The sequence below is a fragment of the Pleurodeles waltl genome, chromosome 8 (assembly GCF_031143425.1).
Source record: "Pleurodeles waltl isolate 20211129_DDA chromosome 8, aPleWal1.hap1.20221129, whole genome shotgun sequence".
NCBI lineage: Eukaryota > Metazoa > Chordata > Amphibia > Caudata > Salamandridae > Pleurodeles > Pleurodeles waltl.
Window position 1 is genome coordinate 3786911 of NC_090447.1, and position 16362 is coordinate 3803272.

At 43.2% G+C, this 16362-nt stretch overlaps 1 protein-coding gene across 1 annotated transcript in view; it reads right to left on the reverse strand.

Annotated features, from left to right (window-relative positions):
• The window catches only part of LOC138249000 (extracellular calcium-sensing receptor-like), a 224551-nt gene extending 214257 nt beyond the window's left edge, over positions 1–10294 (reverse strand). The window contains exons 1-2 of the mRNA XM_069203055.1: positions 10275–10294; positions 9618–9909 (exon numbers count right to left, since the gene is read on the reverse strand). Of these exons, the coding sequence (XP_069059156.1) occupies positions 9618–9909; positions 10275–10294 (312 nt within the window). The remainder of the gene's footprint in view (positions 1–9617; positions 9910–10274) is intronic.
• Positions 10295–16362: the final 6068 nt, after the last annotated feature.

The window sequence follows — 16362 nt, forward strand, 5'->3', positions numbered from 1 at the left end:
GGTGATATCCTGAAACCGGTCTGTGGTAGGCTATGGCGGTACACGAGAACAGAAAGGCTGACTCCGGTAAGTATAATTTGTGGAAATTAAAGAGTACTTTATTATCTTTTACATTTAGTGGAGACTATCCAATGCTCATTATGTTCATTGTGGGTTTGAAAGATTCTGGTCTTGTCTTTGTTAATCTTCTCTTCCTTTTCTTGTTTTGTCCCCTTCTTTAGGTTTGGAAGACCTCTGATTGTTGGATCCCTCGAGCGTTCCGGGAAACCACAAAACAACAGAAAAAGGAAAAAAAACTAGGGTAAGTCTTTCTGAGCACTCTGGGTGTTACTCTTTCTAGACAAGGGTGGGGAGGGAGCAAGCAGGGGTTGTAGGTGAGGATGTCCCACTGTGCTGGTGTAGGGACCTGCCAATAGTGCCACGTTCTGTTTTTTCACTCTCTCTCTCTCCTAGTGATTCCGTGCACCTCTCCTTCCCCTCTCCCACCTCCCCTGTTCCCTTCCCCGGTGCCTGTGTAGTTCTGTGATCCCCTCGTCCCTAGGAGGGACCGTACCTTCGATAGCCACGACCCTCCGGGGTCGTGGCGGGCTTCTCGCGTCCTTGTCTCCTCTCTGCAATTGGAAACAGCTCCGGTCTCGTCGACCCCACAGGAGGTTCTGGATCCGTCCTTTACCGCCGTCTTTGTCTCTACCGCTTCGCAAGGTTTCTCCTTCTCCGTGGCGTTCTTTTTGTCCTGGGTATAGTCCGTTTTCTCTTGTAGTCCTTGGACCAGGAAGTTGTCGCCTGACACGTTGCGCAGCGTTCCCATGTTGCTATGGGAACGCGGAAATGCATTGAGGGAGCTGATCGACTGATGCCGGCTGAGAGAAAGAGAGGGCGCGGTCGCGGGAGCCCGGCTACATTCCCCATCCCATGATCGGGACTGATCGAGGACCGAGGAGGAAGAAGGAGGGAACCGAGACAGGTAGTCGGTGGGTCCCTGCTGCGAACCAGGAGTGTGGCGGACCTGGAAAGTAAAAGGTTGCAGTTCTAGGAACCAGCGTAACACTCTGGAATTGGAGTCCTTATGGGAGGCGAGCCAAGTAAGAGGGGCATGATCAGTGTACAGGATAAATGACCTGCCTAAAAGGTAGTATTGCAGGGTTTCTACCGCCCATTTAATGGCTAAACACTCTTTTTCAATAGTGGGGTAGTTGCATTCCCATGGAAGAAGTTTCCGACTTATAAAGACAACCGGGTGATCAAAACCTTCGCCATCGGGTTGGGTGAGGACGGCTCCAAGGCCGATGTTAGAAGCGTCAGTATAGAGGTGGAATGGTCTGAAAAAATCAGGACACTTTAACACCGGATCAGTGGTAAGGGATTTCCTCAATTGCTCAAAGCTATTATACTGAGTCTCAGAAAATGGTGCTAATGTAGTGGGACGTTGTTTGGCCAGCAGATCCGTAAGAGGGGCAGCGATGGTTGAATATCTGGGTATAACCCTATGATAATACCCTACCAACCCTAAAAAGGATTGTAGGTCCCTCTTAGTTTTTGGCTTAGTAGCTTGCATTATGGCTTCAATTTTGTTTTTTTGTGGTTGAAGGGTGCCATTACCTATCACATAGCCTAGATAGGATATTTCTGTATTTCCTACCATGCATTTCTTGGGATTGGCCATTAGCCCGGCTTCTGTCAGAGCAGTAAAGACCTTGTTTAGATGTAGTAAGTGGTTATGCCAAGTATCGCTATAAATGACAATGTCGTCTAGATAGGCTGCTGTGAAGTCTTGGAATGGTTTTAGCAATCGGTCCATCAAGCGCTGAAAAGTAGCAGGAGCTCCGTGAAGACCGAAGGGTAAAACCGTGAACTGATAGAGGCTGGACGGCATTGAAAACGCTGTTTTTTCTTTCGCGTCTGGAGCGAGGGGAATTTGCCAATACCCCTTTGTCAGATCAAGGGTTGACAAGTATTTTGCTTTCCCTAATCTCTCTAAGACGTCATTCACTCGGGGAATGGGATACGTATCGAACATTGATATATCATTGAGTTTGCGAAAATCGATGCAAAATCGAATAGACCCGTCGGGTTTCGGGACTAGCACTACGGGGGAATTCCATGGACTAATGGAGGGTTCAATTACCCCCAGGGTTAGCATTTTCTTTATTTCTTCCTCGATCACGTGTTTCCGGGCTTCGGGTATACGATAGGGTCGGAGGCAGACAATCCGTCCTTCGGGTGTTTTTATATTGTGGTATATCAAAGTGGTTTTACCCGGTGTTTCTGAGAAGAAGTCTGAATGTTGGTTTAAGAGTACATATAGGTGTTTTTTCTCAGTGTCAGTTAGAGACGTATTTATACAGGGGTTCCCTTCTGGGTTTTGTTCCTCTAAGGGATATAGTTCTACGTCTAGCTCTTTGGATGGCGAGATAAAGCATCCGCTGGCTAATTGATTTTCGAACTCTTCTGCTGGTTTCCATTGTTTTAGTAAATGTATATGGTAGATTTGGGTTCTTTTCGGGTGTGCATTTAATTCTATGAGGTAGGTAACGGGGGTGACTGCTTTAAGAACTCTATATGGCCCCTGCCATTTGGCTATCAACTTGTGTTCAGATGTTGGCCTCATTATGAGTACTTAATCGTTCGGGAGAAAGGAGCGTAATTTACTTCCTTTGTCATAATAGGTTTTTTGATTAGTTTGTGCTGTCTCAAGGTGTCTATGTACATCTTCCCATAGGTTTTGTAACTGGGTTTTTAATTGATGAACATAATCTAGCAAGGGTTTCCCCTCTTCCTCTTCCTCCTCCCATGTTTCTGCTGCCATATCCAGAAGACAACGCGGTTGTCTTCCAAAGACTAATTCAAACAGACTGTGACCCGTAGAGGAATGTTCGTGCGTCCTTATGGCATAAAGGACCAAGGGTAACTTCTGATCCCAATCCCGACCTGATTCGTCTACTATTTTTTTAATAATGTCTTTATGGTGCGGTTATAGCGTTACACTAAACCGTCTGTTTGGGGGTGGTATACCGAGGTCTTTATTTGAGAAATCCCTAATAATCGACATATCTGCTTCATAAGGTTTGACATGAAAGGGGTACCTTGGTCAGTAAGGATCTCTTGGGGAAAACCTGTCCGAGAAAAAAACGTTATCATAGCTTGGGCTACCGTTTTTGTAGTCATACTGGATAAGGGGATCGCTTCGGGGTATCTTGTAGCGTAGTCTACTATGACCAGAATATAGGTGTGTCCTTTGGATGAGGGAAGCAGAGGACCAACCAAATCCATACCCACCCGGCTAAATGGAACCTCAATAATGTGTAGAGGGAATAGGGGGGCTTTCCTAGGTACTCTGGTTTCGGTAAGTTGGCATCTAGGACATTGTGAGCAATATCTCCTGATATGGGCATAAACCCCTGGCCAATAGAATCTTCGCATGAGGTATTCTTCTGTTTTGTCCCTGCCGTAGTGACCCCCTCCAGGTTGATTATGGGCTAGGAACAGTACTTGGGTTCGATATGGTTCGGGAACAACTAGTTGTTGTTTAGTTTCTCCTGTGGTAGTCATGGTTATTCTATAGAGGAGATCTTTCTGTATTAGAAAATAAGAACCCACCTCGTTCGTGACCTCTGTTTTAGCCACATTCCAGGCATGGGCATGGGAAGGGTCTTCTCTCTGGCTGGCTCAGAAAGTCATGGGGGCGTTACTAATTTCTGCCACTACCTTGTTGTCTCCTGTCTCTTTTCTAGTCTCTTGAAATCGTAGTTTCTCATGTCTTTTCTCATTCTAGGTGAGTTTTCTACGACTTGGAGGGCATTCAATAACACAATTGGAAAATGGTGCTTCTGTCCACCATTCCGGAATTGCCTTTTGGATATGGGTTTGGTCTAAGAGATTATAGAACCGGACATAATCAGTTCCTATAATACAGTCCTCTATTAATCGGTCCATAACCCCTACTGGAAAAATATCTTGATATTGTCCCCATTCCACCTTAACCAATGCTAGGCGATATTTTACTTTATCACCATGTATACAACATATTGTGACCCATTGGTTGGTGGTCAGGTCACTAAGGTCCAATAAATCTTTCCGGATTACGGACTGACTACAACCCGAGTCGATTAAAGCAGAGATGGGATGCCCGTTTATCTTGATAACATGTTTAAACTTCGAATTTCCTTTTCCTGTACATAGGACCCGACGACGGGTAGCCCCGATTTACATGGGTTCAACCCCATCTGATTTTCTGGGGCATACCCTTGCAATATGGCCCCACTCCCCACAACTAAAGCATTGAGGCAATTGCATGGGGTGATTCTCCGCCAGTTTATGAGACCGAGATTCTTTCGGTATGCATCTTGGGACTGGTTTTGGCGGAGGTGTTGGGGTTTTTAGGACTGTTCTTGGTTGTAGTAGTTTGACATCCCCCGACCGGTGGTAAGCACAGGCCAGATCTATAGCAACCTCAGTGTCTATCTTCGGGTGCTGTCTTATCCAATTCTTGGTACTAGGGGGTAAGGAGTCTAAGTATTGTTCCAGAATAATGGTCTTTATCACATCTTCTCTGGTTGTCCCTATGGGTCCCAACCATTTCAAGGCTAAGTCTTTCACCCGGAAGTAGAATGTGCGAGGATCCTCACTTGGGCCCCACTTCACTTTCCGGAACTTTAATCGGTGATATTCTGTGTCATGACCAACTCGTTCCAGGATACTCCTTTTTATGTCCTTATAGGGGGTGGTGCCGTCAGGATTGGCAGCTTGGTAGGCCGTTTGCAGAATCCCGGTGAGTAATGGTGCAATGTACTGTCCCCACCGGTCCTCCGGCCACTGGGCGGAGGAGGCTACCCGTTCAAAGTTCGTAAAAAAGGAATCTGGGTCTTCGCCTTCCTGGAATTTTTGTAAGACCGAACTAGGGACATTGGGATGCACTTTACTGGCTGCTATGGTGTCTGTTAATTTTTTTAGCGCCGTCTCATGTACAAGCTGATTATTGCCCAAGATTGTAGCTTGGCTCTTTAAGGCGGATTGCAGAGCTTCCCTGTCTTCCATGGCCTCCCGTTGATGTGCCTCCCACACTAATTGTAAGTGGCGTTGGCCTTCCGCTAGCTGTTTAATCATGTCCTCAAGGGTAGGAGTTTCACTCATGGTGTATGCCGCCAGTTAGCCTCCGGGATTTATGATCCCACTTCTGACACCACTGTGGTAGGCTATGGCGGTACACGAGAACAGAAAGGCTGACTCCGGTAAGTATAATTCGTGGAAATTAAAGAGTACTTTATTATCTTTTACATTTAGTGGAGACTATCTAATGTTCATTATGTTCATTGTGGATTTGAAAGATTCTGGTCTTGTCTTTGTTAATCTTCTCTTCCTTTTCATGTTTTGTCCCCTTCTTTAGGTTTGGAAGACCTCTGATTGTTGGATCCCTCGAGCGTTCCGGGAAACCACAAAACAACAGAAAAAGGAAAAAAAACTAGGGTAAGTCTTTCTGAGCACTCTGGGTGTTACTCTTTCTAGACAAGGGTGGGGAGGGAGCAAGCAGGGGTTGTAGGTGAGGATGTCCCACTGTGCTGGTGTAGGGACCTGCCAATAGTGCCACGTTCCGTTTTATCACTCTCTCTCTCTCCTAGTGATTCCGTGCACCTCTCCTTCCCCTCTCCCACCTCCCCTGTTCCCTTCCCCGGTGCCTGTGTCGTTCTGTGATCCCCTCGTCCCTAGGAGGGACCGTACCTTCGGTAGCCACGACCCTCCGGGGTCGTGGCGGGCTTCTCGCGTCCTTGTCTCCTCTCCGCAATTGGAAACAGCTCCGGTCTCGTCGACCCCGCAGGAGGTTCTGGATCCGTCCTTTACCGCCGTCTCTGTCTCTACCGCTTCGCAAGGTTTCTCCTTCTCCGTGGCGTTCTTTTTGTCCTGGGTATAGTCCGTTTTCTCTTGTAGTCCTTGGACCAGGAAGTTGTCGCCTGACACGTTGCGCAGCGTTCCCATGTTGCTATGGGAACGCGGAAATGCATCGAGGGAGCTGATCGACTGATGCCGGCTGAGAGAAAGAGAGGGCGCGGTCGCGAGAGCCTGGCTACACGGTCCAAGGATGTTTGTTTCTGGTCCAGGCAGTATCTGGCCTGGCAGTTTGGGCTGAATTGTTCCCACGGGGAACAGGGTCAAGACTGATTTGCATATGGCTGGAATGGCATGGTAAGCAAAAAAACTTATGGATGAAACCCAGATCTGTGACAGGGGGTGAATGTTTGATTTGCTCTACATTCTCTCCATCATCTGTTGTTTTTGCAACTTTCTAAAAGTGGCCTTTTCAAACCTGCAATGATAAATTCAACTTTACCATTAAAGAGGATTTATCATTACAAGTTCAAACTTGACATAGCTCCTGCCTCTGGTTTAGCAATTATAGCGTATTACATGTAATAAGGAATCCCCAATGTAATCCTATGGGATGTGTAGGCCTCACAGTAGTAGGAGATGATTTTGACTTGAAAAGTTCTTATCCTGCCTTTAAATTACACAGCACCCTGCCCTATGGACTGCCTATGGCCTACTTTAGGGGTGACTTCTATGTAATAAACGGGAAGTTTGAAGGTTGGCAGGGGGTTTTAAATGCCAAGGCATGACATGACAGTGGAAAACTACATTCAGGCTGCAATGGCAGGCCTGGGACATGTTTTTAAAGGGCTACCTAAGTGGGTGGCACATAAGTACTGCAGGCCCACTGGTAGTATTTAATTTACAGGTCCTGGGTATACGGTAGACTACTCTACAAGGGATTTACATTTATATTAAATATGCCAATCAGGGGTATGCAAATCACACAATGTTTAGGGTAGTGAGCACAAGCATGTTAGCACTGGTTAGCAGTAGTAAAGTGCACAGAGTCCTAAGGCCAAGAGGCAAAAATCCAGCAAAAGTAGGAGGAGGAAGACAAAAGGTCTGAGGGTGACCGTGTGGAGAGGACCATTTCCAACAAGGTAGAATCATAGAAAATAATAAGGGCACAGTGTTCTGGTTTTACTCACCCAGGTAAATTAGCCGACCAGGCTATAAAAATGACCTAAAAAAGAGAGTCAGCTGCTAAATGTATAATAAATGTCTTTCCAATCTTACATGCCATTAAGCGTGTCTGCCTTTTCGGAAGGTACTATGGGAGCACCATTTTTTAAACACTGCAGGCTATGTGTAGCATTGGTGTAAAGAACAGAGCAAAAGAGTGCCATGAAGAAGAAGTGGTCTCCATGTTAGAGGTACGACAAACAATGGGCCTACCTTGTAGGCATGTCAACAAGCAGTAGGAATGGTGGGACAGTTACTGAATAGTGCTGACAATGCTTCAAACAGAAGCAGTTATCAGCTAATTTCCTAAATTGGAGGACGATTGGGGAACGCGTATGGATATATGGATGCTGTTTCAGATTCTGGGTCCATAGCTCGAGACATTTTCTGGACTCTTCATGGTTAACATTTATCAACATAGTCAATAAATTGAGCCAGCAGTTAAAGACACTAGGGTTAAAGTGCAGCAACTTTGCTATGATGTATCTAGCCTTATGGATTAAAGGTCCCTCAGGGGGCTTAAGCTCCAACTACTATGCTTTCAATCGGAAGTTATAAAATCCCTTCACCCCCAAAAAAGCACCATCCAGAAAACAAGGGCGCAACACTTTTAAATTCAATGGTGGAAGTTTGAGGAGCAGAGAATGTTGATTTCCAGTTTCATTTGCAACTTGGGACTTGGTAACCAATATTGGGTAAGAACACAGTTCAGTACTGAGACCAGTTAAAGGTCCAAAGGTTACTATGGATCATCATTAGGCCCAGATGTTTTAAAGGAGCAGCAAAATCCCCTGGGGATACCACCTTTAGGGGCCATATTTCAATAATACTCAGTTGTTTATGGTTTTCAGGGGGCTCTCTTGTCTTTGAATACCCAGAGAACCAAGACTTCCTGTGAGCCACTGTGGTGGGTTCTTCCTAGTGCCAGGGTTGGACACTCTTATTTGAGCATTAGGCCCATAGCCTGTGCATTTGACACATAGACACGGTTTTATTAATTTCATATTTTTTAACACAGCAAGCTTTTAGCTCATTGTTTTTATATTTTAATCAGCTGCTTCGTTCTGAGAAGACATAGTTGAAAGCTTTGCACATTTTATCTGCAAACATTCCACTCTGTGCCCTGTTCAAGGCTGTCATGTTTTGTGCATGATATTCTAACTTGTACTGCTGCTCCAGGAGCTCAGGAGACAGTCCCCATTTCTTAGACATATTATCACGTCAGGCCTTTTTAGAACACTATAGGATGTATTACATAAACACCACACAGGCATAGGGGGTCGGAGGGTGTTTCATTCATGGCCACCCTGAGACATGCACCATTCCATTGACAGCTTCACTGATTCTGGCGCTGACTCTTCAGCCAGCTGAGAGCATTGTCATCTGGACACAGGCAGACCCTTGCTGCCTTTTCATGTGTGGAGTTTGGGGTCCTTCCCTTAGACCGGTCCAGACAGAAGGGTTTCCACCGCTATGCTCTCAGATCTTAGACATAGGGCATATGTAGAAATCAATTAAGCTTTTAGGATCATACAAAGACAGTGGGGTTGTTTATCTTCTATACCCTAATCGTAATGATGATCACCGTTTTATGTTTCATCTGCCTTACTATCGCAGCTCATGCTTTTTTATAATCAGATGAAATTGTTTCAATATATACATTGAAATCTATCTTGCATGTTGTATTCTGCTTTAGCATGTTTGAGTCTCTGAGTCACTGAGTGAAAGGGGTATGATCTGTTCATCACGAATTCCCTGAGGAATCGCTGTCATGTTTAGGTTTCCACAAATCACCTTTCCTTTCTAGGGTTCGGTGAGGCACTGGGGGCTAGCCAGGAGCTAGGCCGACTTCTTCCAGATGGTGTGGGACTGACTGAGTCAACCACTCGCGGTGGTGCTGCCGCCCTAAAACACGCCGTCTTATTACAATAATAGGAATCGCACAACATCGCAAGACTTCACACACAACACCGGTCTTTATGGCAGTGACCAGGAGTGTTTCTAAAGAGAGATACCTCCTGAAGCCTAATGACTTGTAGCATTAAATAGTTTTCAAGTCCTCTAAGGGCTCAATTTCCCATAAGAAGAAGCCCTGATTGTGTTAAAAACATTTTGTCCTCCCACGTCTCTCACGTATCCTCTCAAATCCAGCATGCAGGGAATAGGACAGATATGCTGCTAGACTTATAAGGTTGTGTTCCGTGACTCGAGTTCCTGGCATACAGCTTTTTGGAAGAAATCCTAACTAAATAAGGAGCTATATTCCCAGATTAGTGAAGGTACACTATAATTTAATTTGCAAGGAGAGGAAGTGAGTTTTTGCTAACAAAGAACTTACCACTATCATTTATATTAAACATGTTTAGGCGGGGACTTTGATTTATCATGCAATTTCTGAGTGACTGTAATATTCTGTGTTAAAATAGTTATTTTTCCCATTAGTGTTGTATAAAAACTGCATTTCCATCAACAGTAATCAAAAAATATCAATGTACTTTGACACAATCTTTTAATAACAGAGTTTTTTTAGACTGTTCTAATATGCATTATTAGGAATTGCTCCTGATCTTTACCTGCGGGTAATGAAGAGCTCCCATAATCCTGGCCATTGGGACACTCAAGGATGACATTGTTTCCCCCACAATGCCAGCCAGAGGGGGATGCGGTGGGCACCGGTACCCAGGAGTTGTCACTCTTTCGCCTGAGAGAAGATTCAGCACCCTTTCAATGGCTCGGCTCTCAGACATGCAGGAATCAAATATCCGGAAGCCAAGCGTGATGTTTGGCAACAGATCTGGTGTTTCATTAATTTCTTTTATTGCAAAAACCATGGCCAACAAATCCCGATAATAACGCACATTGAACCTATATGATGAAGTAGGTAACAATCAGTGACATATCAATCAAAGAATGTCATCAGTCATGTCAAAAGGCTTCATAAAATACCCCAAAGTCTTCAGGAGATGTTACTTTTTAAAATGTCATTCACTTTTAGGGCTGATTTAGAGTTGGGCGCCCATCATATCTCAAGCACCGCTGGATATAATGCACTTGTGATACGGCGCACGGAATATCCGTCATGTTTGTGAAGGATGAACCTGTCTGCGAACTCCAAATCAGGGCCTCAGTCTTTCAGGATTAATTTACAAATTACACAAAATACGTTGCCAGTGAAACAAGAATTAATAACTTGTAAAGTTCAATAAGAAACTATATTAAAAATAACTGACAACAGCTTTACAGTTAACATCTTTAGTGGGAATATCTGCCATCTGAGATAAATGGACTGCTAACCATTCACTATAAATTTTATTTTAAGAACATTGATTTCACTTACTTTCACAATGGTGTATAAATATGAAATGCACCTATTCTGAGATCAGTTTCAATCAGCTGTAAATTCTTTGTGCATATGGAAATAAAAGGCTTTTTCTAATGCTGATATTGAATGAAATGCTAACATAAAATTATTAAAGAACCTTCTTACTTTAGGATCAATGTTTTTGTCAAGAAATATTAACCTCTGATTTGATGTTAATGTATTGAAAACTTTATTTACATTTGCTTTAAATCAAGGGCCAGATATATTGCAGATGTTTGTACATCTTGTATACCAATCCATGAACAGCACTAGACACAGTGTTTATTTTTCTACCACAAACCAAGAAAAGAGCATAGACCTGTCTCCTTTAAGACTAACACCAACCATGCAAAGTTTTAATTGAAGAGCTTTCACTGAGACACTTGAATACAGATGTAAAAAACACTTGCAAATACTGCTCTGAATTAGTAATGAAGGAGGCAATTAGGATATCGAAACATGTCTCAACTCATATATTCTAAAAAACTGTCTTTCCCTTTTATGCACTTTCATAAAGTTAACATTGTGCACAACCACAGTTTTTTTTAAAAAACAATGTAAATCACTTGTACTTGCTAATGTTTTAGTAAACTTTTGCTTAGTAATATTTCTTAATAAACCTTATTATTTACAAAACCCATATCTATTGGTAGTTTGTAATAACATTAAATGTGGTTTATTACTTATGCAAGCCAGGTAAGGATAACTAGTTTGATGTTGTCATAATTTTAGTTATTTTTTATTCATACTTTCATTGTCTTTAAAGTAACTTTCAAACCATTTTAATCAGCATTGAGATCAATCTGTGTACAGGCCAGTATTTATTTTATTTTCCAGATTCATTTGGCACAAAGCAGGCCCAAGAGTGTCAAAGGGCTTTACATGAAGAGCAAGTTGAACATTACACATAAGGTTACAAATTAGGAGAAAAACGCCCCTAGCACCAACTCATTTCCCATAACACTAGATACACAATTCTATTTATAAAGGATTCAAATAAAAGAATGTTAGAGGGAGCCATCATGGTAGGGGCTGGGGGTTTGAATGTATTAATGTTCTGTTTTAGGTCCTTCTCGTGATTCAAAAATGTCTTTGTGCATGTCACTGGAGGAATCAAGTTCCAGATTTTTGTAGCACTTCCAGACATACTTTACAAGATAGTCCTTTGTTTCCTGAATGAGGAACATTTTAGAAGCATTGATTCTGCACTACAGAGAGAGTGGCTACCTCAAAATGGGGTGTGCATTTGTGACAAGTGTTTTGGGTTGCCCCAGTGGAAGGCTTTGTGTGTGATGCAGACAACTTTAAAATGCTTCTTGTATTGAGAGAACATTGAGAGAAGTGAGCGCAGGAGTAATGTGATTGAGGCATTTTACATTTGAGATCAGTCATACTGCAGAATGGAGGATCGCCTTTTTCTGAGCTTTGGGAACATTTGTGAGTAACAAACTACCATGGTCTTACCTCCACATAACTAGAGGCTGAATACCTTTTTAAAGTCTGAGCCTGAAATTAAAGATACACATCTTTTGAGAAGTCAGAACTGATTATGAGGACTATTGTGTTATGATGTTTATGTGTGCTGTAGGTTCAGAGTTTTGTCAACAGTGATGCTTAGAGACTGTGTGCATTCAATAGTTTTAGGTTTGCCGTCTAGTATATGCTTATCAAGTTCAGTCATCTTTGGACAGAGGTCTAGCTCTAAGAATTGGAGATTAGAAAGAGGTCAGTCTTCACAAGATTTTAATTCAGGTGGTAGATCAGCATACAGTATTGGATACAGCATTAGACATTTTTTAAGTTTGCACTGAGAGTAAATATTTTCTATAGAGAAGACTTTTAAATATAGCTGTGTAGTGTCTCAAGAGATGATCCAAGATGGTTGAATTTTGAAGAGGCATCGTAAGAGGTTCCAGGGACAGACTCAAGAGGATTGGAGGTAAGGTAGAACTGTAAGGAGCACCAACTTGTGGAGGCTCTGATAAGCTCTTATGCAGCTTTATTTGTTGAAATAATTTTTCCAGGTGTGAGGAAAATGATCTCAACAATCTGCTGTTTATGTCCATTCTGTACTTGAGTGTTAAGTAGGATATTGGGATTGATTGTGTTGAATGCTGCTGATGGAACAAATGTGGATAGCACAAGGAAGATGAGTAGATACGTGTCTCCATTGTCCAGTAGGACAGACTGCTGATTGTCAAATAAGCTGTGTTCATTAATGAAATGTTTGAGTTGTGTTGAAATGCAGTTTTCCAGTATTTCTGGTAAGATCAGTTACCAGTTAGAAATTTTTCAGATGTTCAGGGTTTACCTCTAGGATTTTCGAGGAGAGGGTGACCTGTTATGTTTTAGACTCTCTGTGCTGTGCCTTTGGCTAGGGAGTCATTGATTAGAAGAATCTAATAAGAAATTGCATTGAACCTATACGCTCTAGTGTGGGATGGATCTTTTGTTGAAGTTCTTGGTAAAGAGAGTTCAGTTTTTTTACTCTTGGGTCCAAATCCTTTTGTTGTTTGGCAATCTCAAAGTTTACTATCTTGTTCTGTTTGTGACTTAAGGAAGGAAGATTTGGCCTTAAATGTTTTGGGCCTGAGCCACAAAGGTAATTTACACTTTTGAGTAATTTACACTTTTGAGTTTCAGCTTTTTGCTATCAGAGACAGGAGAGTCTTGCTGCCGGACCATCACTTTTTGACAATCCTTGAGCGCAAGCCTCTCAACCATGTCTGTGAGGCCACGCAAAGCCACTTTGTGTGGCTTTTCATTGCTTCTTAGATATGCAGTAAGACAAAGAAGCACAAGTTGCTGTGTTGCCTTACTCTGCGCCAGGAGGCGTTCCATGGGTGTTGCAGTCGGTTGAGCAAAACAAAACCATCCTGCGTGCAAAGCAGGCACGCTAGCGCTAGGCAGATAATTCTTCACCAGCGCAGAGGGAAAGGACAGGAATACACCTTATTTTGTAAAACTGGTGCATTGCTCTAGGCCAATAGCCCATAAATATGCATGAAGGCAGGGAATTAAAGAAAACCCCATGGGAAATTATGTTAATGCCATGTTGATACATCTATGCAATCTGCTATTCCTGTAATTTGATCTCTGTAGGCCAGACCACTCAAAATCTCAAGGTCGGACTTTGTCATTACCAGAGTCATATCCAACATAGACAGTTAAAAAAACAAGACAAGGTAGTGATGTGCAAACTTTTCTGAACAGCGGAATGCAGGAAGATCTTCAAACGTAATAGCATTATCAAGGACCTTAGTAGCATTGAAGAATACAGCTCAGTTGCATCAGCATGATACTACCTCCATGGTTGCTTCTGTAAATAGCTCTTCTTGAAATTATTGTTGGGATTTTCTGTGCAAGCAATGATTTGATACCAGTAGGTCTACTGACTGTAATGATACATACATATTAGTATTTCGTTTGTTCTTCAATGGCTCAATTTAGCAGTGCACATGTACATTTGTTCTATACTTCCAGTAGATATATTGGTATAACTGCATAACTTTTTATGCACTATTTAAAGATATTTTGCCCCGATTTGTCAATGAATAAGCAACCATGTATTAGTGATTGTTAAGTGTATTTATTTTGTCTCATTTAGCCAGTTTCCTTTATGATTGGGGAGTCTGGACTGTGTTCTTTATGAAATCTGTTTTCAGTTGCCCCCCCTTTAAATCTACAAAATCTAACTGATTTGGTATTTCTTTATCAAACAGCACTAAGGGCCTGATTACGAGTTTGGCAGTCTGTGGACCACCATGGTGACCGTCTGACCATGGTCAGGTTGGCAGTCAGACCACCCTATTATGATGCATGCAGTTCCACAGACAAAAGACTGATGCAATCCTGCCAAGCAGCTTAGACCGCCGCAGTGGCAAGACAGTCCGATGATGAGGCTGGCAGAGACAGTGTTTCCATTACGATGTGCACCACAGATCATTGCCCCATCATTCACATGATTTGTGGGTTATGCCCTGTGGACGAAGTACAGTAACCATGTATCCCAGGTCAGAGTTATACAAAACGTTTGACCCATACACAGCAACATGGCATGACACTGCACCAACACACTCTACAAAAACACACATGTCTGCACAGCCAGTGTTATGGACAGTGAAGTGTACAGAACATTGTGTCACACAACAGCAACACCACATCAACATAACACATAATTACACTGACACTCTCACATTATTCACATGCCATGGACTGTCATGATGTTTAACCCACACACATATATAGTCAGGTAACATAAACATACCTTACATGAAACATTACTGTGATGGACCCACACATATCACCCACATTGCAATTCAATGGAAGGTCAATGGGATGTTCAATATTTTTGAGACAAATATCCAAAGTTCACAATGTTAACAATACCTGCACAATAGAGATGGGGGGAACTCCAAGAAGGATGCTGCCCTGGGACACACTGCACTTTGCACACACCCCTAAAAACCCATTTACACAGGAACTGACCCTTCATGTCTCTCAGGGACAACCAATAGTTGAGCCAATTGGCATGGCCATCTCTTAAATGTGCAAGTGTAAGTCAAGAAAGCAAATACAACAGCAACAGCATTGGTCACACATCTTGATAAAGTAGCTGCAAAGTACACACATCAAAATGGACACATAATTAGTCAAATGTATACCAAGATAGCAATATAGAGCACCCTTCCTGTGTGGACATATAAAACTCTGGCTTACACCCATGACACGAATGTCCAATCCACACTGGGGAGACAAATTCATAAGCAATACATTCTGACATTGGCCAACCTAAGGTGAAATACTTACCATATCAAGCAAAACAATGCAATGACACCCCAATTGGATATATTCCCACATATCCATACAGTGAACATCCACCCTTGTCCTGGGTGACTCCAGCACCGCCCTCAAAGTCTGATCTTGCAAACCACCGCAAATGCAACAACAATCATGTTGCAACACACACAACTGTACACATATAAAGCAAATCACTCAGGAACAACCAAAAGGTAGTAATGTAATGGTAGGACAAATGTGTATCCAAAAAAGCAATTTAGGTTTATTTAATATAAAAATGAGAATGAAAAGGCTATAGGCCAGTCCAAAAATGTGTTCTTGCACAGGTATTATTCCCCAGCTGGACTCCAATCACAGCCAGCCAACCTCCACAGTAAGGGACATCAAGTGGGCATGCAGGCACCTCAAGGATCAGTCTAGGGTGGGGTGGGGTTGGATTTCGGGGTGGGCTTTTTCTTGGGAGGATGGATTTCTTCTTGGGGTGGGAGGGGTATGGGAGGTTGCTTGGGCCAGCAAGGGAGGACTTGGATGTGGAAGGGACGGGTTGGGATGTGGGTGGGTTCTTCTTAGGTTTGGGAGGGGGGCTGGAGGTCACAGGGAAAGGGCAAGGTCGAAAAGGAAATTTTCTTTGGGAAAATGGGGAGGGTCAATAGGAGGGATTGGGTTTTGGAGCTTTAGGGAGTTGTGTTGCTTGTGAGTGTTGATGCGATCCTGCTAGTATGTGCGTATCTGAGGTATGGTTGGGTTTTGGTGGTGTCTGTTGCATGTGTGAGTGTGGGTGTTTTCTTTGTGGGTGTGTGGAGGCTGTGAGGTGGAGGTGCTAAGTAATGTGGGAGTCGTGGCTCTGTGTTTGGGTGTTGGGTGATGTCTGGGGATATTGTGGATATGCTGTCTATGTGTGGGTGTTGGAGTGATGTCTGGGGGTATGGTGGATGTGCTGTCTGTGTGTGTGGGTGTTGGGATAGTACCTGGGGGTACGGCGGGTGTGTTTATTCTGGCACTGGGTGATGTGGTAGTATCCGTGAGTATGGTGTCTGGTGTCTGTGGTGTGTATCATACCAAAACAGGAGACTCGGTATACCTAAACTGTCCTTGGTTGTTAACACCACTGAGGATTCCTACTACGCCAGGGGAAATCCGCTTCAATGAGGCCCATG